The 20489-nt window shown below is 37.1% G+C and overlaps 2 protein-coding genes across 9 annotated transcripts in view; one reads left to right on the top strand and one right to left on the bottom strand.

Moving 5' to 3' along the window:
* Positions 1-1935: 1935 nt before the first annotated feature.
* puraa (purine-rich element binding protein Aa) lies at positions 1936-11947 on the bottom strand. Of its 2 annotated transcripts, none has more exons than XM_059526545.1 (2): positions 11842-11947; positions 1936-5401 (listed from the first exon to the last, which is right to left on the bottom strand). In XM_059526545.1, exon 2 carries the CDS (start codon positions 5325-5327, stop codon positions 4464-4466), a length of 864 nt encoding a protein of 287 aa, XP_059382528.1. In that variant the 5' UTR covers positions 5328-5401; positions 11842-11947; the 3' UTR covers positions 1936-4463. The 2 variants fall into 2 exon arrangements, with proteins under 2 accessions (XP_059382528.1, XP_059382527.1); XM_059526544.1 differs by lacking the exon at positions 11842-11947 and adding an exon at positions 8594-8771.
* Positions 11180-20489, top strand: part of LOC132117319 (pro-neuregulin-2, membrane-bound isoform-like) — a 93227-nt gene continuing 83917 nt past the window's right edge. For 3 of the 7 annotated variants that reach the window (XM_059526536.1, XM_059526539.1, XM_059526535.1), the window contains exon 1: positions 11181-12384. In XM_059526536.1, the coding sequence (XP_059382519.1) occupies positions 11973-12384 (412 nt within the window). In that variant the 5' untranslated portion in view covers positions 11181-11972. Of the gene's footprint in view, positions 12385-20489 lie in introns of all 7 variants that reach the window. The other 4 variants (XM_059526537.1, XM_059526540.1, XM_059526534.1 and 1 more) reach the window with 3 other exon arrangements.

The raw sequence follows: 20489 nt of genomic DNA, 5'->3' as shown, positions 1-20489 counted from the left end.
GAAATCACACATTTCACCTTTAATGGATCAATGCTATAAAAAAGAAAAACTACATTGCTCTTGCAAGGTCAAGACAATGACAGTTTTGCTGTTAGATCTTAAATGATGTGTTGCTGTTTCTTGTCTATACAGTATGGTAGAAAGCATTGTAGAGAAAATTGAAATGCAATGATGAATAATAAATGAAATGTAAGGATGTTAACTTTGACGGCATGAGTGACAGTATGCACTAAACAAATAAGTCTGTGTCATCAAGACAATTTTATGACGTCTTATTTCCTGTATACTTTTGCAGTTCATTAAAAGTATGTACTTTCCCAAAGAGAAAAAAGTACATATATACATTTAGTGCATTATGTAGGTGGATTGGGATGCATCTTTGCTTTAGATCATTGCCATAATGCCTTGATTGTACAGTACATTATCAGTTTATTAAAGCTCCACCTATTGGTTAGAAAGTCATACAAATCTTTTTAAATGTTTTAATACAGTAATACAGCAATTATTCATCTGCTTAATTGTCTTCACCTAAATGAAAAACAAATCTCTCCATGACAAATCTGCTGGTGAAGATGGCAAGCAAGCATTGAGGCTATATCTTGTGAAGTTTTTGTGAACTGACAAACTTTTTATGTATCATTGTCACAATGCCCTGAGAATATGAAATAAATTTGGTTAAAATATCTACAATTTTGAATAAGTTAATTAGCATGGATTTTTCTTCGTTTACTGCTGGACTGTGACCATATAAAGTAATTGCATTTGCCATTTGAAAGATGTATTTTGTTTTATTTGATTTGCCCATCCAAACCTGTCATGATTAGTGATTATTCTCAAATAATGTTTATCAACAAAGTAGTTGTTTTGTATATGAGAGGTGATTTTTATTCTTTTTCTTTTTTTTCTTCAATTTTAGAAAAAAATATGGAATATGTACATGTAAAACTAATTCAAATTCCATTTCTTCGCATGGACAATGAAAATGTGTTCATAATTCAATTAAAAACTGGATTTAATGCCCTTAAACCTAAGTAGCATCACCATATAAGCAGCTCTATTTCATTTCATTTAAAAAAAAAATACACTGGCGCATGTCTTAAGTCAAACGATTTAAAAGACGATGCTGCTGCACAATATGCGCCATTTTGTAGTTATAATGAAACATAGATAAAATTAAATAATTGGTTTGTTTTGCAGAAAGAACATCAGAAATCTCTTATACCCAAACAGAGATCAGACTTCCAGAAATTATTATTATTATTATTTTTTTTTACAAAATATGACACATGAAAAGAGCAAGAGATCCAGTTCAAATGAAATCCCGAGAATCAAGGCAGCAATATTTTGTGAACATGTATGAAGGTTTAGTATAAGGCACAATTAAGACATAAAATAAGACTCATTCTTGAATTGACAAATGTATATGATTTTCATGATACATTTAACAGAATGGCCGTTGAACTGCAGCTCAAACAGTATCAATAAAAAAATAAAAAATAAACTAATGATGATTGTTATTCTGAGAAAGACCCCTTCAGTCATACTTAAGTATATTACCTCATATTCTTAACAGTTCTGTTCTGAAAATTATAAAACGATAAATGACTTGGATAACATCACACATTCCTTAGAAAATGTAGTGTTATTGTTAGTGCACATTATTACATTGGTTAACCACTGGAGCCAATCAACAGTACCAATACAGGAAAAGGAGATTGCATCAAAATGACATTATGACGTGTTATTACAGATCGGTTAGTCTGCATGCTTCAGGTCATAATTCTGTTCCTTCAAAAGTGCTACATCCACTGTGTGTACACATAGAAAACATCACTGAAGTCGGAGCCACAACATCAGCCACTACCTGAACTGTTGCACACAAGAAAAGAAACACAGAAACATTGATATTGAACATTCTTTTTCGTGAGAGGTGGATAAATTAACATTTCTTTTTATTTTTTAATTTGTAAAATGTACATAAATTATATTTGACGCATAACCGCCGAATTAGTAATTCGGTGAAAACCTCTTTGCAAAGGGAAGGAACATAAGTTAAGAGATAAAGGAGAAAAAAACAAAACCAAGGCATTCCTTGTTGAGATCATTTTCAAACAAACATTGGTCAGACATTTTTCTCCAGCTGGGAAAGCAATGTGCCACTGAAGAGAAAAGAGTTCATCACACACCTTCATCATTAGAATCATCCCATGTATGTATTTGTAGGGAAATTAAGGATACATATTCATTGCCCCTTACCCAAAGGCCTTAACACCCCATCGTTTCATTCCAGTAACCCCCAACCCTCCCACGTCAAGGAGAAAAGAGATGAAACGGGTTTATGATGTTAATGTTCACAAAAAGTGCAGACAGGAGATAACTGCTATGTGTTCGCTTCACCTGGGTGAAACGTTCATCAAAATGTTTTTCTTTTCCAGATACAGACCTTTTTTTAAGTGCAGATAAAGGCTTTAAAGAAATAAAGACCTTTTAAAGAAATAAACGTGGAATTCAGCCACATGCTTTTCAAATATTAATCATATATTTAATTGATATACATATATTGCCAACATTGGCACGTTCAATATTGCACAACGTAATGAAATATAGCATTGGGAAGAGAAAGAAAATAAATCAAATGTTGTGAAGCAAAGTTTCCATAATGACAATTTACGTGAAGCAACACTGAAAAGTTCGAGGAAAGGGGGGAAAAAATCCTGGCCACACCCCTCGACTAAGCTTTTGGTCTGTGACAGTGACACACTACTGCCAAACTACAGAGAGGCTTCAGTACAGAAGTTTACCTCACACCAAAGGAGTCTGTTTAGAAGCACTAAACATCCGTATGTCGGGCATGTAGAATCTAATACATTTTCATCAAGGTTAGGAAAAATGCCTAGGTGATTTCTGAGTCACTTGTTGTGATCAGAATGATTTGCTTTTGGACCGAACAGACCATGAGTTATGCAATAGCATACGGGAGGGCCAGGGCCAAACAAAACCAGACGAGAAAAAGAAAGGGGAAAAGAAAAGGAAAAAAAGAAAAATGAACAAGAACCCAAACTTAGATCCAAAGCACCAGCCAGTGTATAAGCATGCAGATTCTGTAAGGCACCAGGTTGTTTAATGCTGAAGAGTATGCTCCCCAACAAGTTTCATTAAAGTCAGGGTCTCCCAACACAGGTCCTCAAGGGCCCCCATGGAAAAAGGGCTTTCGTTTCAAAAGACTTGTCATTGATGTCTGATCAAACAGTCAAAAGAGTCGATATATTATCTTAGTATGTACACGTACTTTTCAGACAACTCGTTTCTTAAAAGAAAAACTAAGTATTAATTCAACTACCTGACCAAACATTACTGACGTTATGGACATTGAAACCATTACAGAGATGAGTCCTTGAGGACGAACATTGAGAAATCCACCTCAATGTGGCTGTGTACAGGTTAACATGCAACTACAGCATTCCTTGGCGCCACTCATCCTCTCATTGGTAGACTGATAATATATATCTATATATTTCTATATATTTCTTTTTAAACCCTTTAACAGATTGTTTGTCAAATCCCCCACTAAAAACGTGGGTTGTTTCTGATTCACAAAATCATACTTTGTATGTTTTTCTACATGAGCGTTTTCATACGTTTCTTTGTATGTTTGTATCGAGGGGTCCGGTTTCGTTACAAAAAGGTTTTCGAGAGCTCATTCTCTTGTTGTCATTGCTCTTACTTAAGTACCTTTTTGTTTTTTAGTACACTGTGCATGACAACGAGACACAAATACATAGCATATCATCTGCATGACAAGAACTTTTAATTAAAAAAAATACACTGGTAATACTCCTAAGAATGTTTGAGAAGGAGGCGTCCACCGCCTCTGGACGCTTGCTCTGCTGACCCCTGTACCTCTGTCAATCAACAGGTTTTTTTTTTTCCTCCCATCAGGGATCCTATCTAGCCCTCAGGTGATGCTTGGAATATCTAGTGGCATGGCTACCATAACAACCTCTTCAGATGATTCGAAATTTTGGTTAAAAAAACTAAAACATCTGATTTGTGCTGAAGTCATTAGCTCACACGTAAAGGAACCGCTTCCTCGTAATTTCGCCAGTAACTCCATTGCAAACACTTTTTATAATATCTTGGAACGTGTAAAAAAAAAGCTCTCGGTTAATAAGGGAAAAAGAAACACTCAATTCTGTTGTCGTCAAGTAGGAAACACAGTTCATATATAATGTTATTACTTGGTTTAGCAGCCGCTTACTGTATTAATGGTGGGTAAGTGGATGATATCCTGCGATGGGTGGACTGTCAGACTGTGGAGGTTTGTATTTTTGTGGGTAGTGCTCCCTTGGAGTTAAAGTTACTTATCTTTTATGTATCTCTCTCATAATTTTTTTTTAACAGCAAAGTACGTATAATTTCTCTCTAGGTTATTCGGATTATTTTTTGCATGTTTCTATCCTCTATCAATCCTCGTCTCCTTCATCTCCGTGCATCTCCTCAGGTTGCAGCTGCTGAAGCTCGCATGCCCTTTTTTCCCGCTGTTTCTCTTGAATCTTTTTCATTTCGTCTGCGTATTTACAGAAAGTGCTGCCGAATTTCGACCACACTTTGTAGGGCACTGTGATAGAGTTGCGATAGGTTGGCTTGACTTCGCTTACCCTCATGAACACCCCGTACTTATTGGAGCCTACGTCAAAGAAAAAGCGCTTGTTGTCCACAGTTAACGAGGTTCCCTCGGGCAGCTCCGCCGGCTCGTCCTCCACTCCGTAGTCGTCGATGAGTTTGGCGAGCGCGTCGCGAAACTCGATAAGTCCCTGGGCTGGAAGAGCGATGGTCTGGCCTTGCGCTGATCCCAAGCCGGGCCCCCGGTTGACGGTCTGCCGGATCCTCAGAAAGCGGCCCCTCTGGTTCTCCTTCAGATCCATGTAGTACTTCCGATTCTCACGCACTAGAAACTCGCTCTTCAGCGCCCGCCGTGGCTCGTCCTGCGCTATGTCTGGGTTGCTCGGCCCTAACTGGGCATAGTGCTCGATGAAGTCCCCCAGGTAGTCGCGGAACTCGACAGCCACAGACATGGAGAGAGTGAGGCGGCTCTTGTTTCCCCCGGCCCCGACTTCTGCTATCTTCAAGAAGCGGCCTTTCGCGTTCTGCTTTACGTCTAGATAGAAGCGCTTGTTCTGGATGTCAACCCGCTTCGAGGCGAGCTCCTGCGTCTCGTGCTGCAGCCCGGAAGCCGAGCCCGCCCCTCCTGTCACTGGGTGCATGGAACCGACACCCGGGCCCGTGGCTGCTCCTCCCTGCTCACTTCCACTGTCTCTGTCCGCCATGATGCTGCCTGCCTTCTCCCTCAGTCTTACTGCAAGCCTACTGCCAAGCAGCCACGCCACCGCTCTCGCGAGATCTGTGTGAGGAGAGAAGACGAGCGCTGTTCAGACCTGTGCAGAATCCGAACAAATTCACCGTACAGATGGTCTAACACTGCAGCCGTACTCTCTAATCGCACATTATGTCTGTCCTGGAAGATGACGATGAATTCAATTCAAAGCGAAAGTAAAAAATTCTAATGACTGCGTACTAAGTGTGTGCTGCCTTCACCGCGTGTCTTAATATAGCCTACAATATTTCTCACTCCTGTCAATGTATTTTAGTCTAGGCTATATGTAGCATAGCCATTTGCTTAAGCGTCGTTGTCGTTTAAGTTCTTATCCATGTTTAAAAAACTAATTATTAAACTGGTTAAAATTGTATATGGGACATTAAATGTGGCCAAAAACGAAAAAAATGCTTGAGTTTTCTATATGCGAAGTGATAGAAATTGATAGGAATTTTAATTATATCGCTCACGCATCCCTATGGTATTTAGCCTACTAATATTTAATGAGATTTGTTTTTTCTCAAAATGTAATAAACATTTTGGAGCAGACCGGTTGTGTTTTTTAGGCTTTCATTTAGTTTATCCTTCACTTCGGCTATTTTTGTCATGGCAAAAATAAAAATAATTTATTGGAAATATGTTTTTCATATGCGTTCGTATTGATGCACTAATGCAAAATGCATTAAATGGCTATGGTTTTGAGCTAATAAATAGCTCGATTCAGTGTTTGATTTCTACAGCTTTAAAGGTGGTTGAATTTTATATGGGTAGAGACGTGAGTTGTTACATATTATTAAATTTTCTGTAGGTTTATGTGACGTACTTATCTAGTGCGAGTTATTTCCATCCAATAGCCTAACATAAGAACGTGCATTTATACAAATAAATATTCATTAAATTATTCATCATAATCAACTAAATAACCATTTTTTTGTTTTGTTTTGTAGTTGTTCACCTTTTAACATCGAAAAAAATCTCCATGTAAAAAATATAGGCTCAGCGTCGCCTGCATGTGAGAGAAGTTTGCGTGTCTGAAAAGGCTTTTGTGATATTGTATTCAAGACCTGTTTGAAGAAAATGATGTAGGCCTAACAGTTGAATTTTAAGATTAATAGATATGTTTTGAAATTTACATTGATACAATTGTGATGGATGCATTCTTACCAAATTTGTTTAGAGTAATATGTGTTGAATGACGGTTACATATAAGCAGGAGAATATATCTCTACGTACTAAAACTAAACGTGGCGTGCATATTATAAGAACACTGACACAGTTCATGCAGTTCGTCTCAATATAGCGGTAGCGTTTCTCAGATGACATATAGGCCTAGTCTGTTTATACAGAATACAAAATATGTTATTTCGTAAGCATAGGCAAATGAGTAGCCTAATGGGTTTCTGGAACTTGTATATTTATTAAAAAATACTAGACTAAAAGAGTAAAACAGACTACTATAATTTACTAAAATATGTAAAATGCATAGCCATAATGTTAATAAAAATCTAAAGGCTTTGTTTCTTACTATTTTCTTTGTCAATCCGCACAAAATCTATATAATTAATTAAAAAAACATTTGGGAATGTAATACAAAATAAAAAAAAATCTATATTTATCGGTTTAAAACATGCTTTTCAAAGCAAACTGTTTTATAAATGTAGAAATGCATCACTGTGAATTCGATTTTTATTAGTTATTAGTATATTTGCGTGTTTTCCTGTAGTTATAGAAACCTTGCCCATATTTAAACCCACGACTAAGCTATTTTACAAAAACATAAAAAAAATTGGATTGGATAATTGCACTGTTTAGAATTAATTTTCTTTAACTTCACTGAACTGCTCTGTAATTTAATTGAAATTGTAAGCAATAACCCTGGGAAATAAACGTTTATTTCACGAATCCAAAAAATGATTCTCTCTAATCACTTGGTTTACAAAACATTTAAATAATTTAGCAGCGTGTTTGTTAAAAATTAATACAATTGTGATAGACGTATCGGATTTGACGAGCAAAACGCATTTTTTTCATAGGCGAGACATGCACATTGAAATATTCTGATGCATCTAATCGTACCTTTTTACTTTCATAAATGAGCTGTGGACGTAAAAAAATAACACATCGTCATTAATAAACAATGTTCTTGACCATAAATGTTATTTTAATCTTAAAGTTACAACTATAATACCAATGCAAGCTATAAAAGAAAGAACAAAAAGATAAAAGATAAAATCCCCTAACTCTAAAGTCTGCAGTAACGTAGATTAAAATATGATGTATAGATTGATTTCCTTTTAAATGCGTAAAATTTAGATAAATATGTTCACTGATTTGTGCCTTGAAATATGTAGGCTATTATAATAATAAATGTTCAGTTGAGAGAGCCTCGACGTGTTTTCAATGCATTTTCCAGGCTTCTTAGTTTGTTTGTATATTTGTGTGAGTGGTAATAAACAGGAAAAAAAATGCTATTTTCCTCAGTCCTCAGATTAAGCAATGAAGGAACATAGAAACACTGAAAATGACTGAAATTCAGAAATGCAATAATTAGATGGAATGAACGTAAATTACCAGACCCTTTATTTGTTCAGTGTTTAATGTTTCTCTAAAGTATACAATAACAATAAGATAATTAAATTACCTCAGGCTAAACATAAAATATTAGTGGTCCCTAACTTTGTGTGGCCTGTTGCTTGCTAGAATGAAGAATGTCTTAACTGGTTATTCTTAATTGTTACTTTAACATTTTGTCATTTGAAACTTCTAATGCACCTGTAAACCTCTTGACATGGGCCTAACACAAGTGACAGTGCGTAAAAAAAGACACCGAGTGATGGAAAGAGGGACCGTCGACTCCAATTCATTAGCGTCACTTAAAGGTGTGCTTGCTTTTGGTCTAAGGTACTCTGTGAGCTTGAACTCATAACGGTATGTCACAGTCACACTATGGCACACTGGATTTGCCGCAACAGACAGACCGAGTCTGACAGCCTCGCTGTCTGTCAGCACTGTAAACAGTTAACGAGTTTGCGCAAGCAGTCTGTGATATCTGCCCACGGCTGCGAACATTAATTCCGTGGTTGTTATACTGACAAAAAGAAAAAAGAAAAAAAAAGAACAAGTATACCGCAGAATACCATAACATATGATCGTAAAGTGCAGTGCTGTTGCCAAAGTCGCAGACCTCCATAACGAGCGACGTGGTTCGGCATATCTTACCCCGCTCAGTCTGCAGGCAGAGCGTTAGCCCCTGTGCAAGCCCTTCGCAGTTGAACACGGTCAAAAAAAAAGATGAAAACCTGTAAGCCCAGAAGGCCTACTGTAAACACTGTCGCGGTGCTGCTTCACCGATGCGCCGTTCACAAGATGGAACGAAAGAGCGAGTCGTGGCATGGAGACGGACGCACGCACGAGCTCAACGCTGTGCGCGTGGAGTCTGATGTCAGCACGCTCAGCTGGGGAAAATCAAACAGCTCTTGCGCCCCGCACTGTTGCTTTCGCGCTACTGCAGCTGGACGTGCTGCGTTTTAGCTGTTTTGATATTGGAGAATACTTCACATACATCTCATATGAAATTTATTCCGAGTATTTGGCGAGCTGGAAGCTGCAAATGTCGTAGAATCGATAACTAGAGTCGCGATCACCTTTTAACTTGGTTGTTAAATTAGCCTAAGTGTGCATGCGAAAGTAATATGCACGTGTTTTATTATCTTCCATATACGTCACAGTGGTTATAAAAACAAATAATCACATAAAAACGTATTGGTTCTATCATGTAACTTTATCATTTGTGTTCTATCAAAGTGGGTTGTTTCAAATAACTCTAAAGTAAGCCTACCTCACTTGTCTAGTCAACCAATGTTATCTAGAATTAATTTGCTGAAAAACGTATGAATGTAACCTGATGAAGTTTTTAAACCTAATTTAACTCAGGGGGTGAAAATGTTAAAATATTTACGGTGCTTAAATAAACCATTAAAGACATTTCTTTTTAAAGGGTGTATCAAAATCCAGTGGAGACTAACTTATTTAAACATAATAAAACGTTTGTAGTGTTTAGAAAAGTGTGAATAAGCTCGATCATATCTGATATGATCAAATGGTTTAGCTATAGAGAGAGGATGACGCTTAAAAGGGTCTTGTTGTCACGTGTACACGTGGACTGTGTCATGACTTATTTTTCGGATTAATTTAAAGTGGTTGTACCTTTATAAAAAACCATTTCGTTACATTAATATTTTACTTTGTAGTTCAGTGTAGTTTGGTCGGTGGGAGGTCGAGGACAGCGCTGTTTCAGAACCATGGACAGTAACCGCCGAGTCTCGCCACTGCGTTTTAATGATCGATCAGTTTTGAGTTTTGTTTTTAGCGAGTTTGTGTACTCTGCCTGTGTAATCTACAAGTAATAAAGAAACTTTTAACATGCGATATTAAAGCCTATATGTTTTCTTAACACATAAACCAAAAATAACATTTCAGTAATTTTTCGCTGTTTTGTATTTGACTGAATAATTATATATAGCAATAAAGCTATTTAATATGCTTATATTTTTATATTTGCATTTTTTGCAATTTTGTTATTATATATTGTATATATTATTACATTTTATTAGAAGTTTTAAATGAATGTAATGAAAATATTTATTGATTAAATACTCTCTTTCAGAATGACCCTTTAAGGACAAGAGTTTCCTCTTTTAAATTCCTTTATACATGTTCGACACTTTGCGTACATTTTTATAGCAATTACATGATAATTAGAATGTAGATGTAGAAATATTGACAATAAACTATTTTTAGTGTCACACCCTAAATGAGCAGTAAAACTGCCAAACCCTTTGATTTTAAAGGCCTATCTATACCACAATGTTATAGTTACTCATTTAACTTGATATGGCACAATGCACCACTTCAACACTTAAAGACATTTTTTGTCTAATAGAATGTGTTAAATATATATTTATATTTCATATATCTCTGAAATCACAATTTTGGTCCTGTCAGATAGGCCATAAACACTATAAGCTTGGTTTGCTTTCTTCTTCTTCTTCTTCTTAAGGAAAGCATTCAGCAACCTACAAATAAGCAGTGAAATCTCAGCAAGGGTCAGTTTATGAACTATCACCACTGTGCCTTGTGCAAGACCCTAACCCCAAGTGACTCCAATTAAGGGACACTAGTCCTGGACTACTCTTGTGTACTGTGTACTGTTCGTTAATTTAAAATTGAATAAATTAAAACGTCTGAGAGACGTCAGCTTGCACTATTTATTGCCCATTATTTCCCACAGTCATCTTATAAGTTAGAAAGGTGGCTTCCGCTGTGTGCGCACAGAACAGCAGATGTCGCCCTTAGTGAAGCCGTAGCTGCGCTCCTTTGCGGATCCACAGGTTAAGCTCTCGTTTAGTACAGGATTTAGGTTGTTATGTATCGTTTCTAACCAATTAAAATCTAATATTTGATATATATCTTCTCCTTTCAAACATTTCGTGCGTGCCAAGTATGTCTTTAAATGCTTTATGTATAAATGCAGTCTGCTGCTACATTCGTGATGTTCCGTCATTTCATTTGTTAAAAATGTTCTCATTTGTCCAGGCATCAGCAATACAACGGATACAAGACGTAGTCTACGGATTTGATGCAACGCCTCACTATCATTTTTTTTCTGAGGCAGGACGGCGAATGTGACCTGAATGCAGGGCATGATTTAGTAATGGAATGAGACGCAAAACTCATTCAAAGCTCATTCATTCGCACTGTTAGCAATCGCGCTCAAAGCAGCGCATCCCTCTGCGGTGCTCTAACGATTTACAAGGAGATTTGAGCCGGGCGCTTCCCTGCACCATACATTTGGTGGGTTTTTTTTTCTTTTCTTTCTTTTTCTTTTCTTACTTTTTCTCCCTTAATTTGATGAGGATTGGCCATAGGAGAGATCATGGATTGACAATTTTTCTCGGGGTGTCCGAGTCTAAAGACACACACGCCGGCGCATGGGCGTTCGTTTCAGCAACTCAGCCGTGAATCTGCCGTTTGTGCAGGGAATCTTGCCCTGATAGATCGGGGTTGTGGATAGAAAGGGGGCCGAGGGATACGGCAACAGCATTTTGTCGCTACGAAAGTGGATTCTCACAACGTTTGTGCTGAGGCGATATCGAAAGTACCCCTAATAGTTTACTGCAGCATTTCATATTCGACTGCAGTGGAAGATACACAGCAGCCAGTGGCGAGTAGGGCGCGCTCACCACTGCAATCTCGGGGCAAAGATTGAGTGGCGGCGTCTTGCGGATACCTGCTCGTGTCTTCGTGTCCACGACTTTCCCTTTGTTTTACGATGCGCTTCGGAAGAATGCAGTTGAGGAATCTGTTTTAACCCAGCAGCATTACGCCGTTTCCGGTTCCCAGCTGGTGTTTCCCGATTGCAAATCTATCGGAAAAAAGCAGCGGATCCCGATGGCATGGACACTTACGCAAGGTCTGCCGCGCCGCCGTGCTACTGGAGCCTATTCGCAGTCTCTTCAGCCGTCAACCCAGCTCCACCGCCATCGCCCCGCAGCCCTGCCGCAACGCGACCACCGACCATCGAGCCAAAGCAGGCGGCATGAGGAGGCTTGATTCGGTACACTTATCCATGCTGCTCATCGGGGTCTCCTTCGCCTGCTACTCCCCGAGTCTGAATTCCCTGCAGGACCAGGCTTACAGATCCGCCGTGGTGATTGAGGGCAAGGTGCAGTCCGCGCCTCAGAACGTCTCAGCGGAGCCGTACAGTGTGCATGTCAAAGTCCTGGACGTGTGGCCACGAAACAGCGGGGGTCTGGAGCGGGAGCAGCTCGTCACCGTGGGGGAATTTAGCTCGGAGGCTCCGTGCGCCAAAGTGAAGAAGAATCACAAGTATATATTTTTCATGGACCCAACTGATGAACCCTTGGTTTTTAAAGCGTCGTTTGCGCCCTTAGATACAAGTGGGAAAAACCTGAAAAAAGATGTTGGGAGGATCTTGTGTGAAGACTGCGGTAAGTTTATAGACTGCCAACAAAAAGCTTGTGCAGGGGCTTGCAAACTGATATTGGCCGTCGGCTTCGGTTGTATACTTATGTGTGGTGCGGATGACATCTAAATGTTTTGTGTAAGTAACAGATGGGGGCTTGTGGGGGCGTCTCTGCAGCAATATTGGGCAGGAATAAAACGCTTAAAGGTTTTTCGTGGTATCGTCAGACATATGTAAAGACATGTGCTTAGGCACACACTCGCTCGCTCGCTGCTCATTTGTAGTACACCAAATTCTTTCCTCAAGACAGTTCAAATAAACTAGCGCTGTTCATGGCGGAGCCATAGACAGGGCCCACAGCATGTATGCTCGGATATGATAAGTTATAGAAGGCCAAAATGATTCCGATCTTCAACCATTGCCGTCAGGACCTAAAGCTCATTGCTCTGTTGGGAATAGAAAGTTGCTGGTCTGCGCTGGTTTAATGGGCCTTCAGATCAACTGCACTGGGAGTGGAGCCTCTAAAACGGCACTCAGGACGCGGGTAATATCTTCCAGCCAACTGTGTCACCTGTTTGCAAACCACATTTTTATGACCTTTGTATAATAAGAAATTTGACTGATCCCATCGTTTTTTTTTCATGACGGCATGTTCCTCGAAAGCACATTTTAACATTCAGTTATTGGCTACTTTTGATTCAAAGCAGCAACTCAATTGCTCAATTGCTCACAATTGCAAAGAAAAAATAACACTGCATCTTTTTCTTATTATTGCGATGTTACTAGAAGTTGGGACCATTCTGTCAGTAAATGAGTTCCAGGTCACCGTGTTTTCCACATGCCTACTGTCAGAGGGCTTCTGCTTGTAAGGCGTTTAGATTGTCGCTGTCCAGGGTGCTGTACCGTCATCTGCTCTTCTTATGAACTGGTACGCGAGAAACGCATAGTATAAAAAATGAGAATGGAAATATGCTGTTTATGTAACTAGTGTATAAGTTAATATTTTTCCTTTTCCATCAGTTACTTTTTTTATTTAATACTTTGCTACTCAGTATCCCAGAGCTAGTAGGTAATTAAAATATCAAGTGTTCACTTCCAAATATGTATTTCAGTTGTTGCTGGTATCTATTCCAGTTGTATTATTAGGCCTAATTCTTCATAGGTACTAATGCTACATGTCTATTCAAACATTTACTGTTTATTTTAGTAGCATATTTTTAGCACAAACTAGCACCTACCTATTATATAGTGTCTATTCCATTTGTTTTATTGGTGTTAGTAAATTTTCTAAACTCTCTATTTCTGTTTATTTATTAGATTTCTAGTTTAAATATGTAATATGTAGTTAAATGTAACATGTATATATATATATATATATATATATATATATATATATATATATATATATATATATATATATATATATATATATATATGTATGTATATATATATATGTATGTATATATATATATGTATGTATATATATATATATATATATATATATATATATATGTATGTATATATATATATATATATATATATATATATATGTATATATATATATATATATATATATATATATATATATATGTATGTATATATATATATATATGTATGTATGTATATAAATTTGGTTTTTGAATGGATGGTAGAATCTTTCAGAGGTCGACCGATTTATCGTTTTGCCAATTAATCGGCATCGATAGTTGCTTGCTGGAACAATCGGTTATCGGCAAAAATCCATTCTGATAGTTTTCTGCGTTTCGTCCCTTGCTGGATCGGCTGATAGTTTCCTGGCTTGCGGCTGTTGCTGGTGCGGCTGAGAAGGCTCTATTTTCATTATACAGTGCGAGAGCGGCCTCCAGTGACTGAAATCACTGACAGCACGTGCTGCTTGTTTAGACACATGATGCGGCACGCTGATCAGAGAGAGACACTTCAAACAGGAAATCCTGCCGCGCCCCAGAGCGCCATTCACATAGTTTAACATTTAATTACATTATATTCCCACCGAATCGTTGTTAATGTACATAATGAATTGTATATTGAGCATTTCCATCGAAACGTTTGTCTTTCTGTGGCTCTAATAGTCTGTATGCTTCATTTATAGAGCTATAATATAGAACGCTCTTTCCGTTTGCTCAGTTTTTAAACACTGGACTTCAAACTTCCCTTTGCCTCACTGTTCATTCTTGAAGTAAACGTGTCTGTTTGGTGAATAAATAAACAGTTTTAGACTGCTGCTCGAGTTGAACGCTACGCGTCTGGATGAGTGACACCGGTGAGTTCTCCTAGATTCAGCGCTGCTCTTTTATTCTGATTAGATAATCACTTGAGTGTTCAATAACAGGAGTTCAAGTGTGAGAGTTTACATTATACTTTGATAATTGTAGGGCTCTATGATTTCCACATTGCGGAAAACGTGGACGGAATCCATTCATAAAAAAACGGAATTCACAGTTTAGAGCGCGTGACGCTCGCGGTGATTTCAGGGTCTGTCGTCTCACTAAACAAGGACGAAAACACATGAACAACATCTCCAGAACTGCTCCGAGAGTCACTTCATGAGCATCTGACCGTTTGATTTGAGAAAAAGCATGATATCACATGCACAGAATTGTAAAGGTATTAGTTTATTTTGCAACCCGTCAAAATAAAAGTCCGGTTTTGAAATATATTGTTTAGTAGGATGTACATAGGAAAAATTACACAACGTTTCTTCCATGTTTTAATTTTAATAGTAAATCCCCCTTGTTTCCCAAAAAAAGTTTGCTTAATTTGCTTAAGTTTCATGCCTTGATTTGATAACAATAAACATGTAAATACACAGAATTTTTGAAGGGAAAAATCATTAGGCTCCTTTAAGAAAAAATAAATAAATTAAGTTGTTTTATGCATTCATATTATTAGACATGCTAAACAGAATTTGAGAAACAATAAAACATTTTATAGGGCCCTAATCATGTAATTTCTGTTAAACTTTTATTAAACTTATTTAAAAATGTGTAAGTTTCATGATTTTATTTAATTAGACTTACTTTATGATTAATACACTTTAATTTAACTATTAAAAATGAGTGGATTAAAATTACAATGGAAAATTACAGAATCCAGAAAAATTAAATAACAGTATTTGGAAATAAATAAAATGGAATTTAGGAAAAAGTTAAACAGATTTCATAGGGCCCTATTAGAGTGTGGTAATTTCAACATTTACTATTACTATTACTGTTGTTATTATTATTATTATTATTATTACTACTACTACTACTACTAGTACTACTTTTTTTTTTTTGTATATAAAGCACAATTTTCATTTAATTAAACTATCGGTTAATTAATTGGTATCGCCCAGTGTGGTTCAACCTAGCTATCGGCAAAATCCAATATTGGTCGACCTCTAGAATCTATTGCATTAGACTAGAATAATATAAATTGAAATGATCTAAAAGTGTGTTGCTGAAAATTGCTAAGAAGATAGCAAAATTGGAAGAAAAATTATAAGAGTCTAATAAATTGTTGACTGCAAAACATTAGTTTACTTTGTAGTAATTAATACAAACAATAGTAACTAGTTTTGAGGATTAAATGTTAACACTTGCTACAGTATTCTAGTACATGCAGCTTATGAAAACATATTGTAGCAGACAGAGGCCTTGAATCAAAGCTATAGTTTAGATTTTTCTAACCTCATCAATGAACTGAAAATTTTGTCCCATGGCTTCTTTTCGAAGATCAACGAGTGCTCACTTGATGACTTTGCAGTTTCTTCTCTCATGCAAATCTAACCACTGCATTGAACTAACTTGTGTGATACAACAACATTATTTACACCATTTGCTTTGCGATTAAAACTGTAGTCTGCCATTCACTTTAACATGCATGTTTGATGTGAAAGGGGTCTGTAATGAATGCTGGGGGTTGATGATAAGATAATGGTCTCGATCTGACCTCCACTGGTATGACTGTTTGTCTCTCTGGATAAATGCAATTTTAAAGAGGAAGGCACAAGCTTTTCAAATATGTCAGGTCTGATGGGTGCTTCAAGTTTTGTAGATAAAAATGTTTCTTCTTCTGTCCCCAATGGCTCAACCTAGATTGAAAGCCTGTGAATGCAGGTATTTTGAAAACCAGAGACCTATATATCACCCATGAAGAGTGACAGGTGGGTGTGTACGCACGGTCATGTGTTTCTCCTCAAAAATGTGTTTTGCAAGGAAGTTTGTAGAATTTGATGCTCCTCTTCATGTGTGATCCTGATTTTTTCCCTTTCCCCTGTGTGGAGGTCACAGCTGCATTGAGGTGGCAGTCCAGAATATGCCGATGGCTCAATATCATTGATCCGAAAGAGCTCTCAGGCAAAACTGCATGACACGGGATAAGAATAACAGCTGGTGATTGATATGCACTGAGGGAAGGACTTATTTCGAAGATGCATATGTCTTTTTTAACAACCATGTAAGGTCAAATCTAAAACGTGAAAGATTTTGGGACAGACAAAGCACAGAGATCCTGTCATAAAAAAAATCCCTGTGGATGCCTTACTGCCATGGAAAATGTACCTCAGTTAAATAGCGCATGATTCAAAAGGCTGTAATGAGAGAACTGCCCGAGGAGATTTAGTGATGATTGGCCACATATCTCCGCTAAAAACTGGATTTGGCATTGAGAAGGAAATTGGTGACTGCCGTCTTACTGCTGGACACTCATGGTGTGTTGTCATCTGGGATAATGGCCATGTTAAAACACTAGTTTTATAAACTTGGTCATATTTAGGATACTAAAGCGGGATTATGCACTCTCTCCAGCATGGCCCACTTTTTCATAGCTCCAAGAAAAGAAAATCTCTCTGCAGTTCGCCCACACATATTCCCTTCAGACAAACAGGCCTTAACTCAGAATGTGTTTCAAGAGCTGGACACAAGCAATCGGTGAAAACCAGCCAGTTTTGTTGCAGTCGGATTGTAAAACGAACCAATATTGATATGGTTTAGTAGGAAAAAGCTGAAATGCAATGCAGCATCATCTTGCCTTCAAAGGGATAGTTCATCCAAATAATGAAACTATCATTTAATATTTTAAATATACAGTGGAAGTCAGTGGGATCTAATTAGGTTTTGGTCCAAACAGATTTTCATTGTGTTGAAAAAAGACAATTGAAACACTCTTTAAATGATCTTCATTAGTGTACTTAAAGGGTTCACCCATTAATGAAAAGTACTGTTATATCATTGACTTTCATTGTATGGATAAAGAGAGTTGAAACATGATTTAAAATATATCATTGTTTGTTTTCTAAAAAGGGATAGTTCACCCAAAAATGAAACCTCAAAATAATCTGAAAAGAAGATATTTTGAAGAAAGTTGGTTGCCAAACAGTTCTGGTGACCACTGATTTCCATTTCTCATTTATATTATATTGTATTATCCCGAGTGAAAAATAAATATACTAAAATGTATTTGTATCTATTTTTTTTTTAAAAAGAAAAAGAAACTAACACTATAGCTTATCTAATCTTTTTGTATTCTATCTGTTTTCTTTTTTTTATTTATTATACAATTAACAAACCAGACTATCAAAACCACCTAAAAGACCAACGCTTGGTCTAGTATTTAAAGGAGCTGCAAAGGAAACAAGCATGTTGATCTTGTGCAGATTGACCACAAGTAACCTATAAGTTAACCTTATGAAATATTTTTAATGGACGTAAGAAATCGATTGATGGAAAGCACTTGACAATTATTGTTTGCCAATGAAATAAACCAATAAAAGCCATTTGTGTGGTCTGTTTTTGTGTTTATGGTTAAGTGTTAACTTAGTCTAATCCAACATGCAGTTAATAAGGAGACGTTTACTAGCCTTGGTCTTTAATTAACATTAACATTAATTTGTGTGCAGCCTACATTACAAATTGTCCTGGGCTGTGTTTCCCAAAAGCATCGTAAGCTTCAGTTGAGCGTAAAAACGATCACACGAATCATCTTAGACTTGCGGACCGTATCCCAAAACCATATTAACTTTAAGTAGTACTTGAAAATCTTTGTAGATCTACGAGGGCTCTGGAGTAATCGTAAAGCAGATAGCAAAGCAAAGAAGACATAATTATGAGGTGACCTGCAGGACAATCAGCAGCTTACACCTTTAACTTTATTCAAGTGCAATATGATGACATTTAAAGCTTTTGATTGTACTTTATTGTATTGTAAATTATTACTCTCTTTTTTAAATTTATAAATAAATTAAAAAGGGCAGAAAAAATTGAAATACACATGTAAATTAAATGACTGAACAACAAAAGAAAACAAATCATGCTAGTAACATGTTAAACATACTAGGATCATGCTAGTAGCATGTCAATCATGCTACTCATCTCAATCTTGCTAATCATGCTAGATACATACTAACAAATGCTAGTAACTTGCTAATCATGTTAACAACATGCTAACAACTGGCTAAACATGCTTGAAACACGTTTACATCATTTTAGTAACATGCTAAACATGCTAGAGACATGCTGGTAACTTGCGAATCATGCTCACACTATTCAAGTAATACCCAAGCAACCACCCTGAGTATCCTAGCAAAACCACATAGTAACATCCAAGCAATCACTCGGGGTACCTTAGCAACCGCATAGCAACACCTTAGCTACTAACACAGATACCCTTGCTTTTCAAGCCTGATATTATTTAAGGATCATGCAATCCTCATCAATAGTGACATTAAAACACATTTTAGGTTAAATATTAAGAAATGTGCATTGTCCACAATTATAAATAATAAATAATATGTAATTATAATTTGTATATCAGCAAGACTTGAGCAATACATTAGTAAATATGTTAATAGATCTTAACAATACTTGGTATGAAATAACTGAATTTTGAATACATCATACAGAAGAAAGAATCATACAGTTTGGGCTTTTAGTCATTTTTTGGATGAGCTATCCCTTTCTTTCCTCATTAAGAATTGTTTCTTGGGTTTATGTCTTTATGTACATGTGCCACAATAATAACTATTTCAGGCCTGGAATCATATAATATGAGCCACACATATTTTGCTTCTGAAATGCAATTTGATTAAAAATGGAAACCAACAATTAGCACCATGTCTTGTACAACTGCAATTTTATTTTTATGCAAACTGCTTATAAAGTAGGTTTACTTTCCTTAGTAGAAGACAAATTAATTAATTCATAATAACATAAATCATTACGTTATTTTAACATCAATTTACAGCAGCTGAATAGCCTGTCCATGTGCAGGCCTGTCTCTCTGAGCTGTGAGTCACTCTTGGGTGAAAGCAGTGGTGTGCAGTAGATCGACTGGCTGAAGGTGGAATACTGAAGATGAGCTTCCGATCGATCCTGGTCACGCAGGATGATGAATGTTTGTGTAGGTTGCTCTGCATCCTCCCTCTTGAGATAGATTCATACACTGTGGCCCTCTTCATCGCTGTTGTGCGGAACATGTGGCTGACAGGAGACGTATGAAGCAGGCCTCCAGCGGTCTCCAGTGTGTCAGCTGTACTCTGGGACACGAGTTTTTACCTAGACTTAATTACTGCATGATAATCACTTCCAACTCTCAGTTCGGCTATCTGTATCTTTGTATTTCAGCAGTTTGCTTCAATTTTGGCACCTTTAGCTGGTAGGAAACCAGATTATTCTTATGCAGGATATGTGCCATTGCTTGATTTATAAAGAGTATCTCCTTGATTATATAATTTACAGAATATCAGTTTTTATTATTTTTAAAACAAACAGTAGAGATTTTTTTTTTTAAACATTTTTTTATTTGACCTCTATTTTCTCGAGCCCGAGAAGTCACCTGTAGGAGAAAAAAATACAGTCCGTGCCGACGGTTTTGCAATCCGTCCCCTCGGTTTAACAAAAATTTAATAAACTGTACCCACGAATTCCCAATCCGTGCGCTCAGTTTTTGTAAACCGAACCTTCAGTTTTTGAATCCGTACCCACAAATTCATAATCCGTGCGCACGCATTCGCAATCCGTTCCCTCGGATTTGTAAAATCACGGATTTGTGGCCCCGCCCCCACTGGCAGATTCATTTGTGTTTATTAAACATTATTTTTCATAGTAGCCTATGAGACCATGATCCGCAATC

The sequence above is a fragment of the Carassius carassius genome, chromosome 36 (assembly GCF_963082965.1).
Source record: "Carassius carassius chromosome 36, fCarCar2.1, whole genome shotgun sequence".
NCBI classification, from domain to species: domain Eukaryota; kingdom Metazoa; phylum Chordata; class Actinopteri; order Cypriniformes; family Cyprinidae; genus Carassius; species Carassius carassius.
This window is presented reverse-complemented; position numbering and strand designations above follow the sequence as displayed.